The 15,164-nt window shown below is 43.3% G+C and overlaps 2 protein-coding genes and 1 pseudogene across 2 annotated transcripts; all 3 read left to right on the forward strand.

The window, feature by feature from the left end:
- The window catches only part of LOC123090299 (uncharacterized), a 41,061-nt pseudogene that overhangs the window by 9,498 nt on the left and 16,399 nt on the right, over positions 1–15,164 (forward strand).
- Positions 3,367–8,886, forward strand: LOC123093675 (DNA (cytosine-5)-methyltransferase DRM2). Its single transcript, XM_044515687.1, has 8 exons — positions 3,367–3,586; positions 5,315–5,431; positions 5,532–5,640; positions 5,717–5,763; positions 5,869–6,024; positions 7,180–7,279; positions 7,370–7,461; positions 7,554–8,886. Exons 1-8 carry the CDS (start codon positions 3,581–3,583, stop codon positions 8,736–8,738), a joined length of 1,812 nt encoding a protein of 603 aa, XP_044371622.1. The 5' UTR covers positions 3,367–3,580; the 3' UTR covers positions 8,739–8,886.
- Positions 11,359–13,192, forward strand: LOC123093676 (uncharacterized). The gene has a single exon (XM_044515688.1). The coding sequence runs from the start codon at positions 11,428–11,430 to the stop codon at positions 12,949–12,951; it is 1,524 nt and encodes a 507-aa protein (XP_044371623.1). The 5' UTR covers positions 11,359–11,427; the 3' UTR covers positions 12,952–13,192.

Here is a 15,164-nt window from a genome sequence, read left to right on the forward strand (position 1 = left end):
CCAGCACCATCACCCACACATACTGATTCATCACCATCCCCTCCATTGTTCGCATCATCCACTGCACCGGACATCCTGTTGCTCCCCTTCCCATTCGCGTTGTTCCCACTATTCACTCAGTCAATGACCATTCTATGCGCACTCGTTCCAAATCAGGTTCTCGTCAACCCATAGATCGTCTCAACCTTCACGCCACCCTGTCCTTGTCTCAACTTCCCAAATCTTACAAAAATGCGCTTCTTGATCCTAATTGGGTTGCAGCTATGCAAGAAGAATATTCGGCCCTTATTGAAAATAATACTTGGCAGCTTGTTCCTCATCCTTCCAATACCAACATTGTCTCTGGTAAGTGGGTATTTCGTCAGAAGTTTCACTCCGATGGTACTCTTTCTCGCTACAAAGCACGTTGGGTATGTCGCGGCTATTCCCAACAACATGGCATTGATTACGATGAAACTTTCTCTCCTGTAGTTAAGCCTAGTACCATACGCACTGTTCTCAACCTTGTTGTCTCCTCCGCCTAGCCTATTCACCAATTAGACGTAAAAAATGCCTTCCTTCATGGTTCTCTCCAAGAGACCGTCTACTGTCAGCAACCTCTCGGTTTTGAAGACCCTTCTTATCCAAACCATGTTTGTCTTCTTCAAAAATCTCTCTACGGTCTCAAACAAGCTCCATGTGCATGGTTTCAATGCTTCTCTTCCTTTATTCAAACCATAGGTTCTGTTTCCTCTCTTTCTGACGCTTCTCTCTTTGTCTATCATCATAATGCTGACATTGCATACTTACTTCTTGACGTTGACGATATCATTCTCACTACTTCTTCCCAAACCTTTTTGGACCGCATCATTACTCATCTCCGCTCTGAGTTTTCTAAGATAGATCTTGGTCTTCTTCATCATTTTTTAGGCATTGCAGTGATTCGTGATTCATCGGGTATGTTTCTTTCCCAAGGTCAATACATCCTAGATCTTCTCAACCGTGCTGGTATGCTAGACTGTCATCCTTCCCATACTCCTGTCGACACTAGTTTCAAACTTTCTGCCAATGGTGATCCTTTCAATGATCCTACTCTTTATCGTAGTCTTGCTAGTGCTCTTCAGTATCTTACCATTACTCGTCCTGAAATTTCTTTTGCTGTTCAACAAGCTTGTCTCTATATGCATGATCCTCGCATACCTCACTATAATCATATCAAGCGCATCCTTAGGTATCTAAAAGGTACTCCCGATCATGGTCTCCACATAAACAATTCTTCCCCTACCTCTCTCACCGCGTATTTTGATGCAGAGTGGGCTGGTTGTCCCGACACTCGATGATCTCCATCCGGTTTCTGTGTTTTTCTTGGTGACAATTTGATTTCTTGGTCGTCGAAAAGGCAGGTAAATGTCTCCCGCTCGTCCGCTGAAGCTGAATATCGTGCGGTTTTGCACATGATGTGGTTGATACGGTCTGGCTTCGTCAGTTGCTCTCGGAGTTGCATTGACCACTTGCACATGCTACCATTGTTTATTGTGATAACATCTCAGCTGTTTACATGTCCGGGATTCCTGTTCAACATCGCCGGACTAAACATATTGAGATTGATATCCATTTTATTCGCAAGAAGGTGACTCTTGGACAAGTTCGGGTGTTGCATGTTCCTTCTACGGCTCAATTTGCTGATATATTTACCAAGGGACTGCCATCAACATCATTTTGTAATATTCCATCAAGTCTCAACACTGTCGAGTCTTCCGTTGACACTGCGGGGGATGTTAGACTATTACTTGGCTCTCGAGTTATCTAGTCCTAGTCGTATTGCAATAGGTTTAGTTGGCTTGTAATCTCTTATATATACTGTTGTATGCGGCTGCAATAATAATCAACAATAGTTCTAGTTCTATTCAATCTTACAGGATGCACCACGGCAGACAGCACGCCAGCTCCCGACCGGTCAAAGTTAGAGTGAGTTTGAGGACTGTTGGAACCAATATGGGGAGCATGGAAGCTAAGGCGCTTAATTCACAAGGTAATGATAACATAGTCTCCACTAATGCTTTTGCTGCTTTTTCCAATATGGCCATTATTTTTTGGGGGAGCAGTTTGGTAGCGTAGTACTTCCACCGTTCCTAAATATAAGTTTTTTTAGAGATTCCAATAAGAACTAGATACGGATGTATATAGATATATTTTTAAAGTGTAGATTCACTCATTTTGCTCCGTATGTAGTCCATATTGAAATCTTCAAAAAGACTTATATTTAGGAACGGAGGGAGTAGTATGCACGCGTTTTGACGGTCCTTGTTGAAAATACCCTTACATGATCAGTTTGGTAGCCTCGTTTATTGGTTTGTTGTCGCGGGCTAGGGTCTACCCGTGCGTCCCCCACTCGCACGTGATTGTAACCCGTAACGTGGTCGCACCATGCCGGCTTGGCGTGCTATAAAAATGCTAGCCAAAATTTGAACTTTTGTTACACATTTTTGCTTTTATAATAAAACTAAAAATTATTAGGATCGTATTTTCGTCATTCGTCTAGTTTTATCCACATTCCTCCCTCCATCTTCCTCTTTTGACTATTCTCTTTCATCTTCATTTTTTTATTATTTTAAAAAAACTATCTCAACTATTTCACCTCTTATTGACTTAACAAATATCACTTCCATCCAAATTAGTTATCTCAGATTTGTCCACATACGGTTGTATGTAGACACATTTTAGCGTTAGATACATCCATAGACAAATCTAAAACGGTAATTTAGAATGGAGCAATTTTTTTATTCATTGCAAGTCAATAAAAACTTATCAAATAAATTTATCTTTTACACAATCACATGAATATGGACAAAAAATAAAAGCAATTATTTAATACTATTTATAAATAAAAAGTCTATTAGAATTAATAATAGTAGATTACTCCTCCGTTTCTAAACAAATGTATATAGACACATTTTAGAGCGTAGATTCACTCGTTTTGCTCCGCATATAGTTTATACTGAATTTTTTAAAAAGACTTATATTTAGTAACAGAGGGAGCAATAAATATTGTATCAATTTATGATCTTAATTAGCATGCCATGACCGGTCAAAGCTGTCAAGCCCATGCGGTAGCTATGCCCGGCTTGGAACCAGCCTTCCTTAGTTCTTTTTTTTAAACTTAGCCTCCCCTAGTTCACACCTCCCCTTTCCCCTCCTTTCTCATTAACTGGGATGTGCGCTGCGCACAAAATTGTGTGACCAGTAGTGTGTGCGGCCGCACATCTCATATAATTAGATAAAATAATCCACGAGCACCCACACGTGGGAGACACGTTCCCGCCCGCGTGTGCTCGTTCTCTTTTACCTACAAAACCACGCGCCCGCATACACGCCGCGGTAGAGCTGCAGCAGCACACTCGCCGCAGCCGTGTCCCCTCCTCCTCCCCCTCGTCCGAGCCAGGGAGGGCCGGACGAGCCCGCCTCCGCCGCCGCCGTCGCGATCTGCTCCTCCTCGGCCGCCTCTGCCCCCGCTCCTCCTCGAGCTCTCGTCCTCCTCTTCCTTGTACTGGCGGCAGGGAGATAGACAGCGGGGGCGGCTCTTCTTCCGGCACCAACAACAATGGCGGTGCGACATCTCTCCTTCCCCTCCTCCTTGCGATTTTACAGCCTCTCCGTTTCCAAGTTTTTCGGGGGAACCATGGAGGATCTCTGGTGCGGGGATAGTATCCCATCCCACTGAATCTTTGCCGATTCCTCTGCACAGAGTTCGTACCGTCCGTACGGGGAAATTCCACTCACTGGAAGCTCTGTGTTTCCCCAAGACATGCTCTCCGTTCGGATGCAGGGGGGGTAGGGAGCTCTCGTGTCTCTTCTTTATGTATCGTTTGCGTGTCTCTCCGTGCGCCCGATTTAGTTTTGCAGACGAGGGTTTTGGGGTTTTGTCGCTCGAAAAAACGCGTCTTTTCCCCAATCGCTGGATGCGTTACAGACACTAGAATCGAATCAGCCCCTGTTGATTTTGCCTTGCTGCATTGGCTGCTCGGCATAGTGTGGGATCAGTTTACTTGCCATTGTCTGCATTTTCGCACATTGAATTGTTTACCTGTTAAAATACAGACCTGTGTAGCAGCGTTTGCTAGACACCTTGCTCTCATCTGAATATTCTTTCTCAAGTTCCGTTTGATCTAATTTTGTTGGATGCATTCTGGACAGCAGGGTTGAATGAGAGTCTTATGCGGATTTTTACTGTCAAATGGTATTTCGCTGTTGAATCAGACATCATGTTGAATCTCTTGTGACCAGGCATCATGTTGCATTGGCTGGTTAACCCCTCGATCTGTTTGCCCGTGTCTGCATTTTCTCACATTGTCCATATATCAGGATGGCACCAAATAAGAATAGTTTGTCAAAATACAGCCTGTATAGCAGAGATAGCACCACCAGCTAAAAACCTTCTTCGTAGGAAGCTTCTATCTGAATCTTTTTTTTATCAAGGTCTATTCGATCCGATGCATGTTCTTTTAATTTTATTGATGCATTCTGGACCCTGTGGTTGAATGAGACTGCTGCATTCACATTCCCAATTACGACTGTCGCATGGTCTTTTGTTTCATATGATGTTCGTGTTGACGCATTGACACTCTTGTGATCAAACATAGCCTTAACAGTTCGACACTCTTTAATTCTGGGATTCCATTGTTCTAGTTTATGTTATAGCGATCCACGTATATGGTCAGAAAATCTTACTTCTCTGGCACTTCAGATAATGCATTTGAGCAGTTCAATTGGACTGCAAACCACAGTTGTTTATACCCATTTCGTACAAGAATCATCAAGTGATACTACAGCAGTGCTTGTTTCCTTAGTCTTACTCTAGCCTAGGTGATAATGGGCAAACCTGGTCAATTTGACCACCTTCTTGGATTTTACCTATGTGATCGCTTTACTCCAATAAGTCTGTTTAGCCCTGAGATATGCATGCTGTTTAGGTTAGTTAGGCATAGCATACTTCGGTTAGTTAGGCATCCCCAAAACTGCAAATCAAACTGTTTCTAATTGCACTGATGTATATTTTCTGGGCATTAGCTTAATTTCTTCTTGGGACAGTGGTCGTGGGGTGTTTGTTCAATAAAAAAAAGGTTTTTTCTTGTTCCTTTTCGATGCATTCTAAACTCTGGAGTAAATGTAGCTGTACTTATTTCATACTGGAGATTTCAATTGCGATGTCTTGTGCCTGTTGTGGACTTGTGGCATAATAAAATTATTATTCCCTCGCATCATTTTATTCTCTATAATTGCTTTTCTGGTGGTTTGCTTTCGGTATTAATCGATTTGTGCTTAACTCATGTCACAGGGCTGGACTAGTGATAGTGGTGACAGTGACAAGTTTGAGTGTGACAGTGATGGCGAGGCTGGGCCCTCATCAGCTCCAGCTATGAGGAACTTCGATGCTCCTGGACCATCCACGCTCGTAAGTCAGATATCAATATTTGTATTTCAGCGCAAGATCTATACATGATTTGTTATAATTATGAGAATGGTCTGATATTTGTTCGTGTAACTGTGTAAAGGGTTCCAATGGGTGGATCAACGGGGAAGTGCCGCCTACATCTTTGATCGAGAGATATGTGGTAATGGGCTTCCCCAAAGAGATGGTCACGAAGAGTATTAAGGAGATTGGTAATATAAAAGTAATCACTTCCATTTTATTTATTTGCTTGTGTTTGTACCATTTGTTAACACCTTTTGATTTCAGGACATGGTGATGCAGATGCACTGCTCGAGCTACTTCTCACGTATAAGGTATTTGACTATATATTTATCCATGTGCTTTATTATTAAATTTATTCTATAGTGCTCTTGATTCATGGCAAGGATTGTTTATTCTAATTGAGATGTGAAATGCAGGCACTAGATGACGATGATGCAGTGGGTAATAATCACTCTACTTCTGGCTGCATCCTTCCTGTTGTTGAAAATGACGATGATCTTGATTTTGAGAACTGGGATGGCGATGATGATGCCGGTGGTAGAGAGTCAAGTTCTGATGATTCTGGCTATGAGGTAGATGATTACTTATCTTCAGTTCAGTAGCCAAGAATTCTTTGATCATATGCTGATATATGTGAAATCTTTGCCATGCGCACCTTGAGCACCCCTGTTACTTACTGTTTTGAGATTTCATCAGTGTAGTTTGAGCACTTAGTGCTTTTTTGCTATCCATCTTGATCAAATGGAAGAAGGAGAAATTCAGACTAGGCAAAACACCTCAAAAAGTGAAAAAAAGATAAAACAACTTTCTTATTGTCAAGTAGTAAACTATAGTTCTCATCCTAGGAAACCATATCGATCATCGGTTCAGAGCTCCCAACTACGAAGCTCTTTTCTAGAGAGCGATTCAACATTTCGTGGATCCATGGTTTGGATGAAGCTATGTACGTTCACCATGTTAAAATTTTGTCGTTTAAGAGCGTAATATAAGGAGTGAGTTGAATAACGTTAGACAATATCTCCCGTAGAATTTAAATGGCATAGTTCAAGATTCTTCTTTTGACTTTCAGCTACACAAAATGATCATGATACTGGAAAAGAACATCACTTGCCATATTAGTTGCATCAAACTGCCCCCCAATACTTTTACCTGTTAGAGCTGATACAAATGAGGGATTCAATCCATTACTGTTCAGCTAGAAATGCATACACGAAGTAACTAATTTACAAATCTCATAATGTTCTATATGATGTGATAGCCGATTTTTGTATGTGTTACACAAATAAAATTATGAAGATAATTATTGTGTGGTTTAAACCTGTTCATGGCAAGATATATGTAAAGGCTAAAGACAGCAAGTAGGGAAACAGTATGGAGTGTCTGATATGTACTACTCCTGCTCAGCAAAAAAATATCGTGATGGCTAGCAAAGCGATGAATCTGAAACAGGACGGGATGCGAATATCGTCATCTTCTCCTGAAGATGCACGCATTTGCCTCACCATCCATCCATCAGTATTTAAAATTCTGTCACGAAAGCAGCATGGAGTGACCAGATGATTGTGTTTCACCATTGCTATGCATCCAGCACAGAGTGCCATTATATGAACAACTTTACCTATACGTTTGGTGTATTCTCTATCAGCAATCGCTTAGTTTGGCATTAAGAAGTCAGTGAGATATAGCAAATATTTTCTAATCTCGGTTTTTTTGGTACTTTTGTGCAGGATTTTATGCGAGAGATGTCAGAGAGGGATGAGAAGATCAACTCATTAGTAAACATGTTCTTTTCTGAAGATGAAGCAAATAGGGCTATTATAAGATGTGGTATGCCTCTTTTTGAAATTGTTGCCTTGATGGTCATTCTTTCATCGAAAAATTACCTTATGCTATATATTTCTGTTTGAATTCTCCTAGGTGCGGATGTTGATATCTTTGTATTAGTTGATTCAATTGGAGCATCACAGGTCGCAGAAGATTGTCATTCTAGAAACTTGTCTGACAATCAGGTATCTCGTGGTTTGACGAACAATTGAATAATAAATCAGTTTCACTCTTTTAATTTGATGTAAGGACACTGGAATCTGTGTACATTTGGCAGGTTACAGATAGATGCTTCAACTCCTTTGGAGGCAGAAAGAAAGCAATATTGATGGAAGAGAGCAGGAAAAAGAGGAAGAGGTACAGGGGTGGAGGACAAGGCAATCGACCTTCCTTGGATGGCAGCGATGAGGAATCAACGCCTCTCCCAAATCCAATGGTTGGATTTAACCTACCTGGTTACAGGGGACCATCAGTGACCCGAATGCTTTCTAAACTAGATACCGGACCACCTTTTTTCTATTATGAAAATGTGGCCCGAGCTCCAAAAGGTGAATGGGCAAAAATTTCAAGAAATCTGTTTGACATTCAGCCAGAGTTTGTGGATTCTCTTCATCTGTGTGCAGCTGCAAGGAAAAGGGGCTACATCCACAATTTGCCAATTGAGAACAGATCGCCTCTTCTTCCTCTGCCCCCAAAGACCATATTTGAGGCATTCCCTCATTACAAGAAGTGGTGGCCTTCCTGGGACACGAGAACACATCTCAATTGCTTACAAACATGTGTAGCAAGTGCAAAGCTGACAGAACGGATCCAGCGTGCTCTTGTAAGCTCAAGCAATCCGCCGCCAAAAAGTGTTCAGAAATATGTCATGGACGAGTGCAAAAAATGGAATCTTGTCTGGGTTGGGAAAAACAAGGTTGCCCCCTTGGAGCCTCATGAGATGGAACTTCTACTTGGTTTCCCAAAGGACCACACAAGGGGAGTTGGCAAGACACAACGATACAAGTCTCTCGGCAACTCATTTCAAGTGGATACAGTTGCTTACCACTTGTCAGTGCTGAGGCGCATGTTTCCCAATGGTGTTCGTGTGCTGTCCTTATTCACCAGTATTGGAGGAGGAGAGGTAGCTCTGCACAAGCTTGGGATCCACATGAGGGTAGTGGTTTCTGTTGAGATAGGTGAAGCTAACAGGAGGATTTTGAGGGGTTGGTGGGATCAAACCCAGACGGGCGCGCTGATTGAGATTCCTGATGTGAAATCTCTCACAGACGAAAGAGTTGCATCATTTGTTAGTAGATTTGGTGGCTTCGACTTGGTGATTGGGGGCAGCCCATGTAACAATCTTGCCGGAAGCAACCGACACCACCGTGATGGCTTGGAGGGCAAGCACTCAGCTTTGTTCTACGACTACGTCAGAATCTTGAATTTTGTCAACTCAGCCATGGGAGGACGTAGGTTGTAGCCTAATCATTGTAGTACCTATGCTATCATTTAATGCTTATATTTAGGAACTGCGACTTATCTGTGTTTAAACATTGAGTTGATGTGGAGGATGTTTATTTTGGAGAAAGATCACATTAACATTTAGCCATATGGTTTATTGTTGCTAACTAATTTAAGCCGGTTCATCTTTATTTGAAAAAAATACTATGGCAGCCCCCAATTTATTGTTTGCTAGTGCCGTCAATGTGGAAGAAGGCTTAAACTTAAGGACATTATCACTATGTGTGCACCGGGGGTTGATGTTCCAAATAATGATCTTGAAATGGTTGGGTTTGTTTCTTCACTTTGTCTGTCTATTTTGGTTGGCCTGAACTGAACATTGTTGCATGTCTGCAGCAAGTATTGTGTTGCAGGGAAAAGGTCGAATCTCTGGAGGAAGTGAAGTAATTTACTTATGTCATCTGTGAGCTTCTTTCGTTTCTTACCATTCAGTTACTAGAGTAAAAAACAAAATACTTCTCTTGCTAGCTTGTATTGGTAACTTCCTGCTATCAGTTTTCTTTAATCTTGTCATATGGTTCTGAAACAGGGGAAGTTGCTCGAGGAGATAATTACTGAGAAGGTACCTCAGTTGCTTATTTCACTTTCCAAATTCTGAATGATGACACTAGATAGTATGATTGCACCTGAAAAGAAAATCATTAATGCCTCTCTTTTCTTGCTCTATTCAGAAAGTTGATGCAGCAATGATCATTACTTGTCACTTATGTGAGAAATTTATGCTTACATTTGCTTATGCCATGTCCCTTGCAGAATCGGAGGTCAACATAACGCTGCATGAACATATATGCCACATCTCCTTCCTCTGATTTGGAGAAAATAGCAGAGCACACGGATGGAAGTAACAAACCATCACCCTGTCATCCTTAGCCAGAGCAGAATATAACCGTCACTTTGTCTTTCAGGTGAATATTTGTTAAGTGCTTTCTTCAACAGCGAACACTTGCCTATAATATATACTGCATCACTGATCATTGCTGTCTAGTATCTTGTCCGTCATGAATATAACCGTGAAAATAGCAGGGTTCTTTCCAAATTTAACCATGCCATTCTTGTAATTTCTTTACAATGCTTTGCAGAATGATTTATTTTTTTGATGGTGCTCGAGCCATGGACATAAATGTTTCTGGCAAGACACCTGATGTGGTGGGGACGTGTTCTTACGAAATTATATTTAATCATGTTCCTTGTCGAATGAATGGATATCGCCACTAAATTTTCAAAAACTTATTTTTAGATTAGCATGATTTCCAGCCACGAAGCACATATAAAGTTATCAAGGATACATGCATCTTGCCTGCTGGCTCTGCTCTTTTTTGGATCCCTGGGCAGAAGGCTATCACCTTGCAGGTTTGTCTCAAATATATGGCAAATGGTGGTTCCTTCTTTTTTACTGTCGCCTTGTAGTTTGTTTTATCACTATTTCTCTTCAAGTCTCATCGTTATATCTGAATCCAGCATGACGACCGACAGTGTTGTTCTTCAGTCTAATTTAGCGGTAGTCATCTGAACTTTCAAATCTACTCCCTCCGTTCCTAAATATAAGTCTTTGTAGAGATTCCACTAGGTGGACTACATACGGAGGAAAATGAATGAATCTACTCTTAATATGCATCTATATACATCCGTATGTGGTTCGTAGTGAAATCTTTACAAAGACTTACATTTAGGAACGGAGGGAGTACAACACTTGCGACTAAAGCTACTGTCCCTTTATTATTCAAAGAGTTTAGCAGTGAAATACTCCTAATGTTGTTTGGTATATATTCTTGTTGTTAGCCTGTTTGGAAGTTTGATAAAATGCATGGAGCTTGTAGTGTAGTGCTGCTTGGTTATGTTGTCACAACTCACAACACGAGTATGAGTACAAACAGGTTTAAGCTGATCTGGTTGCGCCAACTTGCAGTGAGAAGCTGTTTTAAGCTGTACTGTACTTCTTTGTTTCAGAATGTACTTGCTCCATTCATGTGCTGGACTCTGGAGTTCGGTGTAGAAACTAGAAAGCAGTACTTTATTACTACTGGCAAAATCTTCCTTTTTGTACAACTCGGCCTAAAAATGTCAGATAAATAAATAAGTTTGCCCAACATGATTTTAACTATGCAGTTGAGTTTATGTTGTTGATATATTTCTTGGAGACTGCATCCAGAGGGGCAGTGGAGGATGCATTAGCTCATCTTCGATTCAGAAGTTGATCATCCACTATACTTCTTTCATTGTGCAGGCAACCTCAGCTCAGGTATGACTAAACGGGTTTATTTTGCTTCTGCCGGTACCACGAGTGCACTTTTGATTTTTTTTTTATTCGGAATTCGAAATTGTTCAGCATTTCTAAACACATGTAGGTTGTCAAACAAAGTCTCAGCTCAGCATGTCTCAACACATACACCGGTGCCAAACAACGTCGAATGCATGAACTCAACATGTCTACACTCAGCATGTATCAGACGAGAACAACTAGGATAGGTCCATACATGCTACCAAACACACCCTTAGAGCCTTTTCAACATCTTACTCACAGTATCCTTAACAAAGTTTAGAGTTCTCAATTTTTTTTTATAGTTCTCAAAAAAAAAGTTTAGAAAAAACTTGATGGGCTTTCCTCGGCATGGCATAATTTAGACCACTTGCGTACATGGGCTGAAAGCATGAATCGTATCATGGGCTTGGGCCATGCGTCAACTATACAGCAGAACCAACCAAGCAGCCAGGGTTCCGGTATCTCCATCACTCCAGCAATGGGCAGTGGGCTGCTGCTGGCGGCGGCGGCGGCGGCGGCCGCGGCCGCCGTGCCACCAGCTAAACATCCGTCGATCCTGTCCACGACCACAACGACCACCACCACTTCCACCGCCGACGGAACCACCACCACAACCCAAACGGCCTCCACCGCCGGTGGCACCACTGCCATCACAACCACCACCACCACCACGACCAAAACCACCTCCGCCGCCGATGGCACCACCACCACCACACCAGCAACCACCTCTGCTGTCGCCACCACCATATCCTCGCTCGGCCAAGACCAGCTCCGCGAGATCTTCCTCCGCCTGCCCAACCTGCCGGCCCTCGTCCGCGCCGCGCTCACCTGCCGCTCCTGGCTCCGCGCCGTCCGCTCCTCCCGGCCCTTCCGCCGCCTCTTCCGCGCCCTCCACCCGGCGCCCTTCATCGGGATCTTCCTCGAGACCGACGGCATCTCCATCCCCGCCTTCATCCCCGTGCGCCGCTCCGACCCAGACGTCGCCGTCGCCCTCCACCGCGGCGACTTCTTCCTCACCTCCCTCCCCGCGGAGGACGACGCGTCCCCGAGGTGGAACGTCGCCGACTGCCGCCATGGCCACGTCCTGCTCTGGGACATGATCGATGAGGGGCTCGCCGTTCTCAACCCAATCACTTGGACCGTCGACTCCCTCCCGATGCCCGCCGACGATGATGTCAAGGCGGAGACCCGAGTCGACTTTGCCTTCATTGGCTTTCACCTCTTGTCGTCTGACGAGAACCCGCTGTCGTTCCGCGTGGCCTGCATCTGCAAGGATGGCTCTAGGGTTCGTGCCGCCATTTTCTCGCCGGAGACATGGGATTGGGTTATCCACCCGTGGGCGGAATTGGAAATCGGTGGAGACAGCAGCCTAAAGTTCAAGGCTGGTTCGGTGGTGGATGGTTCCATTTACTGGCCTTGCCATGGCCAAAGATGCATGGTGAGGATCAACACTGCCACCATGGATATCACCACCATGGATCTACCCGCTCAGGTGAAGGTGGATGGGTACAATTTCAAGGCTGCGGAGACCAAGGATGGCGCACTCTGCATCGTCTATGCATCTGATGATTTCGTCCTCCATGTTTGGATCGACGGTATGGATGGTGATGGGATTCAGACCTGGATACCGCACAAGACAATCTCTTTGCGTCCTGAGATGCGTCGCGTTACTAGGGGGTTGCTGGGAGACCTCAAAGTTGTGCAAGTTAGGGATGGATACGCCTACTTATCAACCACAAGCATGTCCCATGTTGGCCTACTCTGCTGCTGGTTTTTCTCCCTTTCCTTGGAGACTATGAAGCTTGACTTACTGATTCAGGGGAGGTATGATGGTCGTGGCTATCCCTACTTTATGGCCTGGCCTCCTTCTTTGGTTGGTGATGGTGGACCTCAACTTGAAAGTTCTTACTGAAGTATGTACTTGTCCACCATTGCGTATGAGGAAATGAGTGAAAGTTCGTATCCATTATCAAATACTTTGGAGGTGCATTAGAATATCTAGATGGCATTGAAAATTGGAAAGATTTTTTCTTCTATCTTCACTTGCTGTAGCTAATGAGTTGTTCACTTAGAGATATTCGGGTCAATTGAAACATTGGTACGGTGCTGGAGCTAATGAGTTTTATTGAAGTTTAAGTTTTCCTTCTGCTGTATACTTTTTGTGGAATACTGCTATGTTGCATCGGCTGCTAGGGCTTATATATTAACCAATTTGTGCCGCTCATTTCATTTCTTGAGAGAAACCAAGACTCCTAGTTCCTACTTTTGTGCCTGGAAAATTAAGTAGAAATAACCTTTGATAAATTGAATCGTTGGACATGCATCTGTGCTACTAACAAGAAATCCCTTTACACATACTACCTTTTACTAGCAAGATCTGCTAATTGTCTGATCACAACTTGCTTGTGGCTTGTTATGCATATATATTTTTGGTGGCTTAGTTGTGACTTGCTATAAGTTGCATTTTGGTTCGCAATATTAATTAAGCAGTTGATGCCTTGGGGAATACTAGATATCAAAGAATCTTGAAAGTAGTTGTAATAAAATATGAGTAAAATGGAAATTCTAAATATGTGTCTGCTTCTAACCAGAATCCTCCAGTACACAGTACTACTCCCTCCGTCCTAAAATTCTTGTCTTAGATTCGTCTAGATACGAATGTATCTAATACTAGAACATGACTTGATACATCCGTATTTAGACAAATCTAAGACAAGAATTTTGGGACGGAGGGAGTATTTACTAGGAATACTTCTGAATTGCCTTTTTTTATTGCACTAGCTTGAGCATGCGCTTCTTGAAATTTGGTTGTTTCTGCTGCATATGCCCAGTTAACAGCATGATTTAGCTTGTACTGAGTGCTTAACTAAAAATTTCATATTTGGTGACTAATTATACTTGTATCCAGTTCATATATTGAGGCCAGTTGGTGCCTTGATGGACTATATAAAAACCTAATAGTACTAAGGAACTGACTGTTTTATTTTTCTGCATCTCTATGCTCATATTGATATCTTCAGGAATAAAATCCGAGTATTGTGACTTCTCATGATATTAGGCAGTTGGTGCCTTGATGAAATCTGGTACTATGAAACTGATTGTTCATTCTTCCCCGTCTCTATGGTCATGTTGATATCTTTAGGAATGGAATCCATGTCCCGTGACTGATGTATTTACAAGAATTGTTTTTGTTTTTCCTTTGTATTCCCTAAGTAGTTTTGAGTTATATTGATTATTGTACTGCTTTGCTGATCAGCACGTAACATAACCATGTACTCTACCACTATTTAACACGATTGGATTAATTGTTCATTCTTTCAAATACTACAACAGTAGGACAGGGCACATGGCCATATCCCATTTAAATTGAGAGATGAGTTCTTGGATGCCCCTTCTTGGATGCCAGTGTCTGGCTTACCACATAAAGGGTGTGGCCACCAAACAAACCTGCGCGCTCTCGGACGATCGATCGATCGAACTACTGCAGTGGTAGGTGTAGTAACACAATGACTCACACCACCGTAGTTTATGCTGCTGATTTCTTTCTTGGAGACCACATCCAGAGAGGCAGTGGAGGGTGCATTAGCTCATCTTCAGAAGTTGATCATCCACTATACTTCTTTCATTGTGCAGGCAACCTCAGCTCAGGTAGGACTAAACGGGTTTCTTTTGCTTCTGCCGGTACGACTCTGAATCTCCACTGCACTTGAGTACACCTTTTATTTTGATCTGATTGACAACTTATAATTTGCACAGACATTCCCCTGCATAGTTTGCCCTTGGTCTGAAAGATGTTAGATGTGTATAGTCTTTCTTGCACTTTATCATACACATGTATATGTACTGGCCCTTGGCCCTCCTGTGAATGTAGTTGCCCATTCCTAACATGGTATCAGATGCTTAGGTTCCTCTCCCGCTCCCGCACGCTCGCAGCTCCGTGCCTCGCTCCACCGTCGTCGGCCTCCCTCTACCTCGTCGCCGGCGCCGGCCACCTCCTCCCTTGCCCCCGTCTCTCTCCCTCCCCGCCGCCACGCCGTCTCGCCCCGGCCTGCGCTGCCTCGCGCTCGGCCGCGACCTGCCGTCGCTGTCCCGCGCCGCCCCGAGCACGGCCGAGGTCTGTCGTCG

Source organism: Triticum aestivum, chromosome 4B (genome assembly GCF_018294505.1).
Source record: "Triticum aestivum cultivar Chinese Spring chromosome 4B, IWGSC CS RefSeq v2.1, whole genome shotgun sequence".
Taxonomy (NCBI): Eukaryota; Viridiplantae; Streptophyta; class Magnoliopsida; order Poales; family Poaceae; genus Triticum; species Triticum aestivum.

Excerpts from the sequence above, each read along its gene's own strand:
- LOC123093675 (XM_044515687.1), top strand. Across the intron at positions 5,432-5,531 it reads CTCCTGGACCATCCACGCTC|GGTTCCAATGGGTGGATCAA; the intron begins GTAAGTCAGATA and ends AACTGTGTAAAG. Across the intron at positions 7,280-7,369 it reads TAGGGCTATTATAAGATGTG|GTGCGGATGTTGATATCTTT; the intron begins GTATGCCTCTTT and ends GAATTCTCCTAG.
- LOC123093676 (XM_044515688.1), top strand. The coding sequence starts at position 11,428 with ATGAATCGTATCATGGGCTTGGGCCATGCGTCAACTATACAGCAGAAC.